Below are 12823 nucleotides of genomic sequence, written 5' to 3' on the forward strand. Positions count from 1 at the left end.
GGGACCCAATTACAACATCTCAATCTATATAAACTGCAGCACAAAGCCATCCAATACTTTTCATCAGTATTCATCCATCCCAAAGGCGATGCTGCCTGCAGGGTGGTCCCTGGCAAAACAACCCCTGAAAAAAGCCCCAGGACAACACGAAGAGATACTGCGGTGGGTGGAAACCCTGAGACGCTGGCAGAGATCTCCAGAGCCTGGGATGCAAAACTTCATTTTTGCCAAAGGGAAGGGGACAGCCTTTGCCTTACAATCCCAAAGCAACCCAGAAGAACCTTTGCAAGAGGAGCCTTCCAGCACTCCCGGCCCCACAGGGACCTGATCTTGCCTGATTTACAGCAGTTTACTGGCATGAGCCAGTCAGTCCCCTGTGCCTTTGTCCTGGGTTACGCTGACTGCTCACAGTGGATGAGACAAATCATGCTTCTATGTTTTTACTGATACGACAAATCATAAATTATCTGTAACCTTTCATAAAACATGAAGCCAAGATATTTAATGGGCAAGTCTATGGTGGCTTAGTTCAGCCCACTCTGTCTGGAGAGCAATGCAGAAATTGGTCTAAACTAATTGATATATTCCTAAGTGATGCATGAGCACCAAAGGGCCATGCACTGGAGAAGGCAGTCTGAAGACAGAGAAGATGCTGTACAACAGGGGAAGATGGTCATGTGCACTCCACTCAGGGGCATACAGATCATGTAAGTGCCACAAACAGCCACCTTGACATTTCAGTGCTTTCCTCTTCTTCCCAGCTGGGGCCATGGAGTACTTTAGTTCTTGTCTAGCCCTCCCTTATTGTAAAGAAGATCCTTTCCCTTCCTTCAGGCTTGTCTTAGTGCTTACAAAAAACACCTGTAAGTGTCATTTCAAAAATCAGCCCCATCGCTCCATTCAAAAGAGCAACCTGGCTTCATTAGTGGTCAGTAACAGCATTTAACTTCTGTACTGCAGGTAGAACTTCTACAGTGAATGAAAGGGTGGACTGGAGTTATCCACTCTCGTATGAGAGGATGGACAGGACTGATCTGCTCTTACAAAAGACACAATCATGTGACACACATTCCAGATGACTCCATCCACCGAAGCCAGTTGTATGAGAAACGATGCAGAAAGAATCCCTTACCTGTCCTGTAGACAAAATTGCCTTCTGTCTCTGATGATGATGGAGACACCAATTCCTCCTCAAATTCATTGGAACTAAATGAACCAGAGTGATTCCTTTGCCTTGTTTTTTCCATCATAGCTGCATTAGTAGCCATGACATGTCTCAATGAGTCATTTAGGTAACGATTCAGTAGGCTGCTTTTGTATTTGGGGGGTGACACGTAATCCTCATTGGCACTTGTTTCTGGTCTCACTCCTGTTTTTATTACTGAACTTTCAGTTTTAATCACAGTGTGATGAACCGGTTTGTTATATCCCCCTTCATTCAAATGGTTTCTTGGAGGATTTTCTCCATCTGAAAACAAAGGAAGAAAGATAGAGTATTGCATTGAACACCTAATATTTAACAAGACACTTTCTCTAATGTCTTAAATTGCTATAAATATAACTAAACCTAGACAAATTATTTTAGACTTCAGCATTAGACGCTGATTTTCATTTTCTTCTGTTCACACTTTACTCACAGTAGTTCCCAGGGTTCTTAGATGTTCCAGCTCTTTGAAATTAATTAACTGTAGAAAACAGTGTCTGGGTCTAATTTGTTCATGAGCAACATGAGGCAGGTACAAAAAAACTGAGAAGTGCCCTAAATCAATGATAAACATTTCAAACTCTCGGTGAAGCAGCTGAATTCTTACAATCGTAACTTGAAATTTGCCTCTCCTGAGTACTTTGACATATTAAATACATTTACTTAGCCTGCACTCTTTTAATTGTCCTGCAACCAGTCTTTTAAAGGGAAGAGGAAACCAAAGCACTGTGAGTACAAACTGAAATCGGAAGAAAGAGAACTTAGAAACTGAGTACAAATAAAAATCCACATACACATTTCTGACAATGTTCTGTAGCATTTGTTCCAATCAGTGCACCTCCATGTCACAGCCAGCTAAGGAAAGCATCCACAGACACATTTAACACAAATGTTTGACTAAAAAATACAGGGTGCTATTAGATAAATTCCAATTTCAGTGCACCCTTTAAAGAAAATGTTTGCTGGTTTAAAAAAAAAAACAACCAACCAGTAATATTCAGACTATCATATAATAAGCCCCACTAAAATTCATCAGATTTTCTTGTTAATCAGATTCTCTTGTTAACCATGCGATATTGATATAGCCCTTCCATCAAGGAAAGTAACAGTCAGGAGATTTCTCATTTTCTTAAATAAACAAATGTAAGCAATTTTTTGATTGCAGAATATAATGAACTAAAAATTACCTTTCCATACCAGCTATAGGTAACATGCAACCAGACTGTCACCCCAATTAACTGATGCAATCCTGCTTTGCAAGGTTGCACAGGAGTTGGGAGCCCAAAACATCACCTAATTCTGAAAAAGTAAAGGTGGATCCACTGAGGGCATTTTGTGAGAAATTAGCGCTCGCTTTGGGTATCTGAAACTCTCTACATACATTTTAATCAGTTTGCAATTGATAAAAAGAGCATTAACAAACCTTCAGAGCATGAGTCATCACTGCTCACGCTGAGTCGTTCAGCATTTCCTTGAACATATTTGTTGTACAGTTTTATTCGCAAGGCCCAGCTAAGGTCTGGTTGCCTGACAGTGTTCTTCAGGCGACGTCTTGCATTGGCAAACCAGTTTGATACCTGCATGCAAACGAATGTGTTAGTTTCCCTTGAAAATAAACCTAAGCCTTACAGTTTCCAGGAGTGTTACCTATGCCCTAAGAAAATGGCAAACAAGGGAAACATGGACTGGAGTCCACAAAACTATCCCTGAGCAGAGCAGGAACCTGAGACAAGCAGGCAGGTTCAGGCTTCCCACCTGCCACAAGTGTTAGCAAGCCCTTATTATTAACAAGGCTTTAATTAAGGTGTCCCAAAACATTCATTTCATATTAATCTTTTTTTTTTTTAAATTTTAAAGATAATGGTCTGAACTTGCAATATGAACCTTCAATATATTACTAACATCCTAAATTAAAACTAACCGCCAACGTTCGGTTATTTACCTTTGTCACTTATATAGGCTACAATAAGGCTGCTGAACAGAAAAAGCAAGATGAATTCCGTTATGTAAAAGCCCAAATTCTCCCTCATGCTTTACCAGTACCCAGTCAGGTAGTAGGAAAGTCTTTCAGAGAATAGAACGTACTCTGAGTCACTGCAGAAATCAACCATTTTGCTCTACAGAGCAGCAGCTGTTACAAACTTTTTCTGGTGTGGAAACCCTAAGAAACGGTGAAGATGCAGATTTCTCCCAAGGTGACTGCTGAACAAGAGACTGGCTTTCCTTCCTTCTTAGCTGCATTTTCTAAATTTAGACATTGTGAAACGAATACACGTTAGTATCCTTCTAGTATACAGGGTCCCTACAAAATCAAGCTCAAATACGAGGATTTCACAGTGTTTTAGGCACCAAAGGAGCAAGAGGACAAGGTAGATAGTCTTCTGTGCCAGCTGTGCTAACCAAACCACTAAATGGGCTGCGTGTACTTGCAGTGTGCAGAGAAGCATACCTGAGGAACTGCTGGCCTTGATTCTGCTGTAACTTTAAAATACATAAAATAGGAAATACTGACAGAGTGACCTTACCATAACCTTACTACGAGCAAGAGCAGAGGCATGCTACCTACACCTTAACAATATTTGTTTAATGATAAATCAGGTCTTAAAAATGCTACTGGCTCCTTGCAGGAGTAAGTGTATTTTGACATGACCTCTCCAAGAAAGGGACAGAGTAACATTACTTGCAAAGGAGAATGTAAAGAATGTTGGGAGTCTATAGCTCCGCTCACATCCTTGGGTTGTCAAAGTGCTCGCAGAGGGAGCCAGAGACTTCTGCAGTCATGTTCTGACCTTGGAATGATCATATAATTTTATTTAGATTAGCCTGCAAAGCAAGTTAGCGTATGTTTTATCAATACATGCTACCCCATCTACTACGGAGCCAAACTATAGACCTTGGTGTTGGGTTTTGGCCCTAGTTTTGTCATCTATTACAGCTAAGGTTGTATAAATTACACAGAAGTATTTGGCTAATTCTTCTGGATTGATAATCTCTTCTGGGGTGATTATGAGAAAAGTAAACATGATCAGCTTAAGGGAAAAACAAAACTTCAGTGCAGAGTCCCACACAGAACTTATCAGTGCCGCCTTATGCCTGTCACTTTGATTTTACTTCAACTCTCATTTATGTGAAACAGGGTCCCACTGAAAATTCAGTGAGCCCTGGATCAGCACTGAGATGCCAAACACATAACTTTACAAACCATGTTACAAACCTGCTATGACAGGTTAGAAGACCAAAACTGTAGCTGGCAGAGGAAAGTAAGTAATTTTCATTCTCTTCCAAGGCTACTTGTTTACATTCATCATATTGACACAGCAATCATTATAGTAAACCAGAAAGGGTGGGCTGGAATCCATCCACTTTCCGATGCTGTTAACAAACTCACTCCAGACTGCTCAGCTGAAGCACCAGTCACCTGGCTGCTGCGTGATTTAGTGTAACTCTGAAAACAAGTATGTAATGATAGAGATGGATCAATCCAGGGTCCCGCTGAATATTACAGCAGCTACTGCAGCATCTTACAAAACTGACAGCATTCCAACCTCTCATGAGAAAGATCTCATTGTGTTCCATTTCATTACATATTGAAATATTTCATCACTGAAGTGCCATGTACAGAAAAGAAAGATAGGGTAGTATTAGTGTGACTCATACATAAAAGCAATTAAATTTAGCTGGAGTGATTTTTGCCTGGTACTCTTGGTTTTTTTGGGGGCTGATTCTTCCCATGCCAACACTTTGCTTTCTGCATATCAATATGAAAAGATGAGTCATATTTTAAGTCTTCTGCTATGAGAGGAGGAAATAGTAGTATTTGATCATTTCGAAAGAACCTGAAGTCAGCATTTACAAGAGAAGCTTTCTGCTACGCACAAAGCAGCCAACTCACTCCAGAAACTCCTATTCCAGATGCAATTACAACAAGGCCCATTAAAGCTGAAGGAAAGTTAGGTCAATCCACTTAAGAGATGTTTAGGCTAGATCTACAGTGTGGTATCTCCGTGTGATTTCCTGCTCTTGGGCAGTGTTCTGTGTTGCTGGAAAATACAGATCTCTAAAACATCAAGAAATTCAACATTTCTCCTGCTCTCCAGCCTTGGACAACCTCCAGGTGTGTGGATTGGAAGAGGCTGCATGGCCACAGGCCGTACAGACAGCACACTCACCCTCCACTCCAGCCACCGCCTGGGTTATTACAGGCTGCTCCTGGCTTCTTTAAAGCCAAGGACAGTTTTGTCACTAATTTCAACCAGCCTCAAATGTTACCTTGTGTACCCATGTGGTCTTGAAAAAAAGTTGCACGCCTACAGCTGTAGGTCCCACTCACTACAAGTGCTTGTTTGCACCACGCTTACTTAAGCTATTACAGAAAGAAACAACCTAAGCTGCCAAAAGCCAGTCGTCCTTTATGACGGCCCCAAATTACACTGCTGTGACCTCCAGAAATAATAATAAAAAAATCAAAACAGCGATTTACATACAAGCCAGTGGGGAAATCTTTGGCTCAGAAACCTCCGAAAGAACTAAGCGTCTTGAAAAAAACGCATGATGAAGCTCACTATTTCTGTAAATTAACAATCACATAGCTATTCAAGAAGTGAAAAGACAGAATCCAAGGAGAACAATAATAGATGTCATCTTTAGCACCCATATTTTACAGCAGCTCAGTCATTCCCAAAGAGCATCAGGAATTTATATCGGCATCATGAAATATTGACCCTCTGGCTTTGCTTCTGAAAAGACTCTCCAATTTTATTGTAATTTGTTCTTCGTTGTTTAAGAGTCACCAAGGTTTCAGAAAGGGAACAAAACTCAAGTGATTCTCCTCCTCCAGTAATCCACATATGCCTTTATGAATGTGAATACTACTAAATCCGTAGCAGCACAAGACTAATACATTAATCCTAGTATTGCAAAAAACCTTCTCTTCAACAATAAAACCATTCATATTTCTTTCTGGAAGGAATACACAGTAATTTCTCTTTTTTATTTCACAAGAATGTCTAAAGTAAAATTTAAAATAAAATAAATCAAGCACCGTGGAAATAATACAAATGAAAATGAAGCACATTAATAGGATAAATTATTGGATTCTGAATTGGAATCTAATTGGAGTAAAACATAAAATGCCTTTTCAAACTATATTGCTTTTTTGGTTTCCTGTTTTGGCAGTTGGGGAACCAGAAAACTTTGGACTGTTGGACTGAAAGCTGCAATAACATTTGCCTTGAGGACTCCCAAAGACCTTGTTGGGCTGCTCAGGAATAAGTCAGCCCAGAATTTGCCCCAGGTTTTGCTACTATTTATTAAGAAAAGCATAATTTATGATTCCTGCGAATTCCTACCTTCTTGAAAGAGTTTGACTTTCCTTCTGCAGTAGTCAGACACACAGCTGAACAGCCCCCTTGCAGTCCCACCCAGGAACAGGAGTTAAGCCAAAGTAATAGTGAGGTAGAATGAATTAATTTAAAATCTGCCAACCGGGTGATAGCAAATCTAATGAAAAATAAAACTGTGGAAGATCTGACATACAGATACTGCCCTAACAGTAACAGTGAAAACAGGGCTGGATGTTCACAGCCTTGTCTCACAGAAGGATCGGTTTTATATATACCATGGTCCTGCAAATATCTATCTCTTTGGATGGATGGTACATATTGGATGTACATTAGATGAAAGACAAGCATGTGGAGAAGAGTTACAGCTGTATTATCAATATCACTGTGACCAACAGCAGCTTCCAGACAGCTGCTGAAGACCTTTTCTGAGGTCAGCAGTCAGGTGAAAACCGAAACAACTCCAACCATTCATTCTGCTGGAAACTCAAAAGCGTTTTCAACAGTATCTTTTGTCTCCCCCAGGGCTTCCAACGGCAAGGCGTCAGCACACGAGGGATGCTGGGAAGAGGTGATAGCTGTCAGCACAGCTGACACAGGAGTGGAAAGCTGCAGGAGCAAGTGTACATTCCCACCACGTGCAAACACCACGGAACAGCATCAAGAAATGGAAGAAGAGCAGGAAATAGGAGACAGGTCATGTACATGAGGGCATGTAGCCCTGAGAAAACATCATACATTGATGCCCAGTTCTCCAATGATATCTGTTGTTACTAGATTAGAAAAGCAATCACAGGAGAGCCTAGTAGATGCTTTTGCAGAGTTCCCCTCCTGGGAGAGAGGGAAAGCTTTCCAACAGATACTGAAGCCTGGTCCTGAGCCTGCTCTTGGTTATACTCTTCATCTGAAAGAGCACGGCCTTTGGGGAAGCTATTTCAGATGTACCCAGTGTGACTGAGATCACAGCCTGGCACTTTCTCTCTCACTCTCAGAGAACAAGAATTTTGATCTGGATTACAGTCTTGTTCTTTCTGGGCATCTGAAAAGTAGATGTGGGGCGTGTGTTGTTTTCTTCTTCCAGGCTGAGGAATTACTGCTGGTGCCAGACTTACGTATTTACCTCGCATACAGATGCTATCATATTCCTGGATTAAAAGAGCATTGCACCCAAATGATGGAAGAAACATCTGGGGCTTCTTTTTGCTGGTGTGCTTCTGTAAATGAAGATAGATGTGCTGGTTTGCAGACCTCTTTCAGATTTTGCAGTTCATAGAAATAAGACGGATCAAATTCAGCTTCAGCGTAAATCCACTGGAGTCGTGGGGGTCTAACAGAGATAAATGTAGCCCTCTGTCGTTCTTTTTAATTTTATTCCACACCTTCTGTAGATCATAAAACTCTGTGGAGTAGTCACCATGACTCACTTGATGCTTTTGCAAGGCTAACGCAGCATATCCCCATCAGGATTCATCAAAGCAGCCACAAGAGAAATGCTGCAAACCCCCACCATTTCCCCCCACACACACCTTGTCTGTTCATTCCATGGCATTTATAAAAGAACAGGAAAAGAACTCCCCAAGAAGTCATTAATGTGAAAGTCTTCCAACATGTATTCTGGATGTATGTTTTACATCTCATCTAAAAATACGTGAATATTCTAAAAGCCATAGTCCATTAAATTACTCCTATTGAATTGTGGCATTGAATGGATAGTGTTTATGTAATCGTATTTTTTAAAGTCTGAGCAAACCTTTCATGTATATTTTTTAAAAGCAAGAAAAGTTGTTTTAACTATATCTTCCAGTTATAATTGGCATTTTCTGACACATTAATATTATTTTTGTCACAGCTATAGTGTTTTTCTAGTGCAATAGTTTTACAGCGAGGTACTAAAGTGTAAAAGTTTCCCACTTTGCTGTTACAAGGATTGAAGTTCATAGCACTGCCTTTTTTGAAGTACTCCTCGAAATAATAATGCTGAATTACCACCTTCTTTTTCTAATAGCTCATGTTACTTTGATATCTTCACGTCCTTTGCAAAGTGCCACATACTGTGTTAGGCAGAGCGCTGAGGACCCGATCCTGCGAACACGTGTGTTTCATTTTATGCACCTAGCAGTAGCTCCCAGTAAGGAAATTAGATTATTCACAACGCATAAATCTTTGCAGCATCCAGACCTGAGATAGCATCGCTCAGCAACCGACAGCATTTAACCACTTATTTCAGTAGTGTGCCAGATGGCAAAGAGAACAAAGAAGTAAGATTTATAAACATTTGCAGCCAACTTTATACCTCTTACTGCAACACAACTGCCAGTCATTTCAGGGGAGTTTTACCTGAGAGCAAAACAATTATTCCCCATGTCTAATTACACTATAATGATAATTCCTGCAAGATTGTGAAGCAGTCACTGAATGCTGAGCCACTGCACGCGGCGTGTACGGTAACACTAACGGCTGCGCAAGAGGTGATGAGTACTGTCTGAACAATGTCACTGGTTCCATTTTAGCCCGTTTCAAAAGGGACAAGAGTAGCTCCCTAAAATTTGGTCAACAATTCCTACTTGTGCTGAAATCTCCCATGACTGGGTTTTTTTAAAAATCTGAATATTTTTAAAGACTAAGCAAAAACATTCCCACTGTATTTATGAATGAGACTAAAGGACTTGTGCATCTTTTCCTAGGAGGAAAGCACACCTTCAGCCTTTAGCACTTCCAAAACAGCCCATATGTGTGAATTCCTGGTTGGGGGGGATACAGTCCTGCTGCAGGAGGAGCCCTGGGGAGGACAAAGGAAAGGATGAGCACAGGACCTCTGGCCTGGCTTGCTGCACTGATGGCTGCCCTGATGCCCAATGCTGCCTCTTGCTCAGCTCGCAGAGGGATCTTGGCTGATGCTGTCCCTGTTCCACCAGTCCATGAAACGCCCCAGTGCAGCTGCTTGGGGTAGGGGTAGGGGGTTCCCTTACCTGCACCAAGGTCATCTGGGAGCCGAGAGCCAGCAGGATCTTCTCGGTCTTGGTGGGGTAGGGGTTGTCGCGGTGCTTGTAGAGCCACTGCTTGAGTGGCCGGGCCATGTCCTGCAGCGCCTGCCGCTTGTGCCGCACCTTCCCGCCGCTCTGCCGCGCCCTGCCGCGGAGAAGGGGCGCTGAGGGCCGCGGCGGGGGCAGCGGGCACCTGCCCGCCACCCCCTCCCCGGCCCCGGGCTCGACGTCGAGCTTCCCGGCGCGGCCGCCGCTGCGGGTGCGGGAGGCGCGCAGGGATGCGCACCCGCCCTCGGGGAGTCCTGACCGAGGGGCGAGCTTGCTCGGAGGGGCTGCCCCAGCCCCGGGCGCGACCTGCCCGGGTCCGGCCCTGGCCGGGGAGGAGACGAGTCCCGTCCCCGCGGAGCGCCCGGCGTCTTTTCACGGCCGCAGCCCTCGCCCCCGGTCGGCTGCCCAGAAGGCGGCGATGCCCGCAGCTCCCCCCGGTCGAGGGTCTGGGGGAGCAGACCGAGAGGGGAGGACTCCCCGCCAGCTCCGGTAGACGTCCGCGATGCTGCTGCGGGCCCGTGCGGCTCCACTGCGGGGATTTCAGCGGGGTCAGGACTCCGCCGGCGAGGGCTTTGAGCGTCCCGATGCTCGGCATCTACCAGGCGTCTGTTTACAAGGGGGCTTTTCGGAGGGGTAAGGGTCCGCCTCGCTCGGCCCCGGCCGCGTACTGCAGCGCGACGCAGCCGGGACACTAGGCTGCGGTGCGGGCTGCGCCCTGGGGCCAGCCGAGCGTGACTCCTCCGCCTGAATTTATTTGCCATCTATATTCAGAGATACCCCAGCATCGAGCCCGTCCCAGGCCATTTCCCTGCACGGAGCTAGCAGCGAGGAGTGCTCCCGGGGGAGCAGGCGTGCTGCTCCCAACGCCGCCGGCACCCACGCGACGCAGCCCCCAGAGCCCCGCGCCTGCCGGGGCAGAAAGGTGAAACCGGGGCGGGGTGAAACTCAGCTCCCGACAAAACAACAACTAAACATTATAATAAAATAACAAGAAAGATGGAAAAGGGAAATGTTGTGGGGTTGTTTTTGTAAAAATAAAAAGCGGGTGAACAAAAGCGGGGGAGCCAGAAGGAAAACCCGGAGACGGGCTGCGCGCGGCGGCGCGGAGGCTCCGGGCGGCGGCGGTCCCGGGCGGCGGCGGCAGGGGGCGGCAGGGGGCCGCGCCGGGCCGGGCCGGGCCGAGCTGAGACGGGCCGAGCCTTGCCGAGCCTTTCTGAGCCGGGCCGCCGCTGCCTTGTCCACGGATACCTCGGCAGCCCACCTCCGCCGCGATCTGCTGGTAACAGCATCTCGAGGAAACAGAACCTGCGTCCTACCAACCGGCACCGCCGTTAGAAGTACGAGCTGATGCAATCGTTAAGGTGGAAATTCGGCAGTAAAAGCAGCTCCTCGGGATTTCTCAGTTTCTGTGCCTCCTGACTGTGCTCCTTCCTTCATACGTTGTAAAACCGACCCGAAATGTCAGGTCTGTCCTCGCCAGTTCAACCCTTGGAGCTACAGCCGACAACTGTAGCTAACACGGAGCTAACACGTCCTCTCATTGCCTCCTATTTCACCTGTTCCAGCACAAAAATGCCCAACCCGAAACAGCCGCAGCCAGTTTAGCCTCAGCTGCCTTTTTAGCAAAACCGATCTTAACATCACCCTGACCAGCCCTTGACTGGGAGAGACCTAATCCGTTTTAATCCCTTCCCAGAAAACGCACCGACAACGCAGCTCCTTCCCGTCCGCTCGCTCAGCGCGCTGCAAACCAGCCGGGACAGCGGAACAAGTGCCGGGGACCGCGCAGCGCCCGCCCGCCCCAGCCCCGGCCCCACCGGCGGGGGTCAGCCCCGCGGCCGCCCCGTCCCGCAGGTTTCACGCGTCGCGCCTCTGTTTTGGGGGCTTCAATTACATGAAGCGCCCCACCAAAGGAAACCCGTTTTCCCCCGTTTGTTTTTGTTTGGAGGCACAGAGGGCGAGGTCAAACACAGCAGGACAGGAGCGCTCTGTCTTGCACGTTCCAGCCCAATCGGACGCCTCTGCATCACCTATTACCGGAATTTCCCACCCTAGCTGTGGAATGAGAGCCACAGAGAGTACGGACCAGGGGACGTGGGGGAAGGACCCATCTAGAAACCCATCTCGCAACCCCAAACCGACTACGCGGCGGCTGGGAGCGCCGACAGCGGCAAGCAGGGCCGCCCCGCGGAGCCGGTGCGCGGCGCGGAGACGAGCGCACGGCATACCCCGTCCGCCGGTTGCGCAGGCTGAGGCTCTCCTTGATGGACGGGCTGTCGGGCAGCAGCACCTCGGCGTGGTGCGGCCCCTCCACCATCCCCACATAGGGCCGGCCGCTCCGATCCCGCTCCTTGGCGTCTTCCTCGAAAAGCACCTGGCCGCTGAGCTTGCTGAAGACGATGGTGTTCATGGTGGGGGGCTGGGGGCCGCCGTCGGGCTGGCCGCCGGCTCCGAGGTGCGGGGGCTCGCTCTGCGCTGCAGGGAGGAGGCAGCGGTCACCGGGCAGTAGCGCCGAACCGCCGAGACCCGCCCGGCGCGACCGGCGGGGGGGCAGCGCCGAGGCACCGGGCGCCGCCTGCCCACCCAAGGGGGGAGGGTGGGGGAAGCCCGCCCCTCGCACCCCTCCCTCCCCCCAACCCCGGTCCGCTCCCACGGCCCCTTCGGCCCGGCCCGCTCCCACGGCCCGGCCCGCTCCCGCTCGCACCTCGCCGCCAGCCTCCGCCGCGCTCCTCGTTCCGTGTCGCAATAGTTCGGAGCGCGGGTTTTCTGTTGGGTTTGGTGTTTCTCTCGCTTGCGCTCTCGCGCTCTCTCTCTCCTTTTTTTTTTTTCCCCCTTTCCCTTCCCCTCCCCTCCCCTGGAATGATTTTCCCCTTCCCCCTCCCCAAACGGGGAGGGAAACAAATTGTTTTTAACGACCACCAAATGCGCAGAGCCGGCGCCCGAAGGCACAGCTCCCGCGCAGCCACTCACACTGTCGGGATCGCCGCTCCACATCCCCGGGTTGCGAGGGGGGCAAACACCGCTGGCGAGGGGACCCCAGCAGCCCCAGCACGAGCACGGGCCCCGCCCGGGCACCGCGGCGTCGGAGGGCGGTGCGTGGACGGGCGGTAGGAGCCCGGCCAGGGGCAGCCGAGGGGACGGCACCGCACGGCTGGTCAGTCCCCGGTGTTCACGGGGGGGGGTGGCCCGGTCAAGGCGGCTGAGGACACTGGCTAGAGTCACGCTGCCCGCGGGACAGACCCCCGTCG

At 48.0% G+C, this 12823-nt stretch overlaps 1 protein-coding gene across 1 annotated transcript in view; it reads right to left on the bottom strand.

Moving 5' to 3' along the window:
• MKX (mohawk homeobox) overlaps positions 1–12150 on the bottom strand; it is a gene marked incomplete at its 3' end in the record, with an annotated part of 45080 nt that extends 32930 nt beyond the window's left edge. The window contains exons 1-4 of the mRNA XM_084260417.1: positions 11804–12150; positions 9513–9672; positions 2628–2781; positions 1133–1468 (exon numbers count right to left, since the gene is read on the bottom strand). Coding sequence (XP_084116543.1) covers positions 1133–1468; positions 2628–2781; positions 9513–9672; positions 11804–11985 — 832 coding nt within the window. The 5' untranslated portion in view covers positions 11986–12150. The remainder of the gene's footprint in view (positions 1–1132; positions 1469–2627; positions 2782–9512; positions 9673–11803) is intronic.
• Between the last annotated feature and the right edge of the window lie 673 nt (positions 12151–12823).

Source organism: Gallinula chloropus, assembly GCF_964237585.1.
Source record: "Gallinula chloropus genome assembly, chromosome: 2".
Classification (NCBI taxonomy): domain Eukaryota; kingdom Metazoa; phylum Chordata; class Aves; order Gruiformes; family Rallidae; genus Gallinula; species Gallinula chloropus.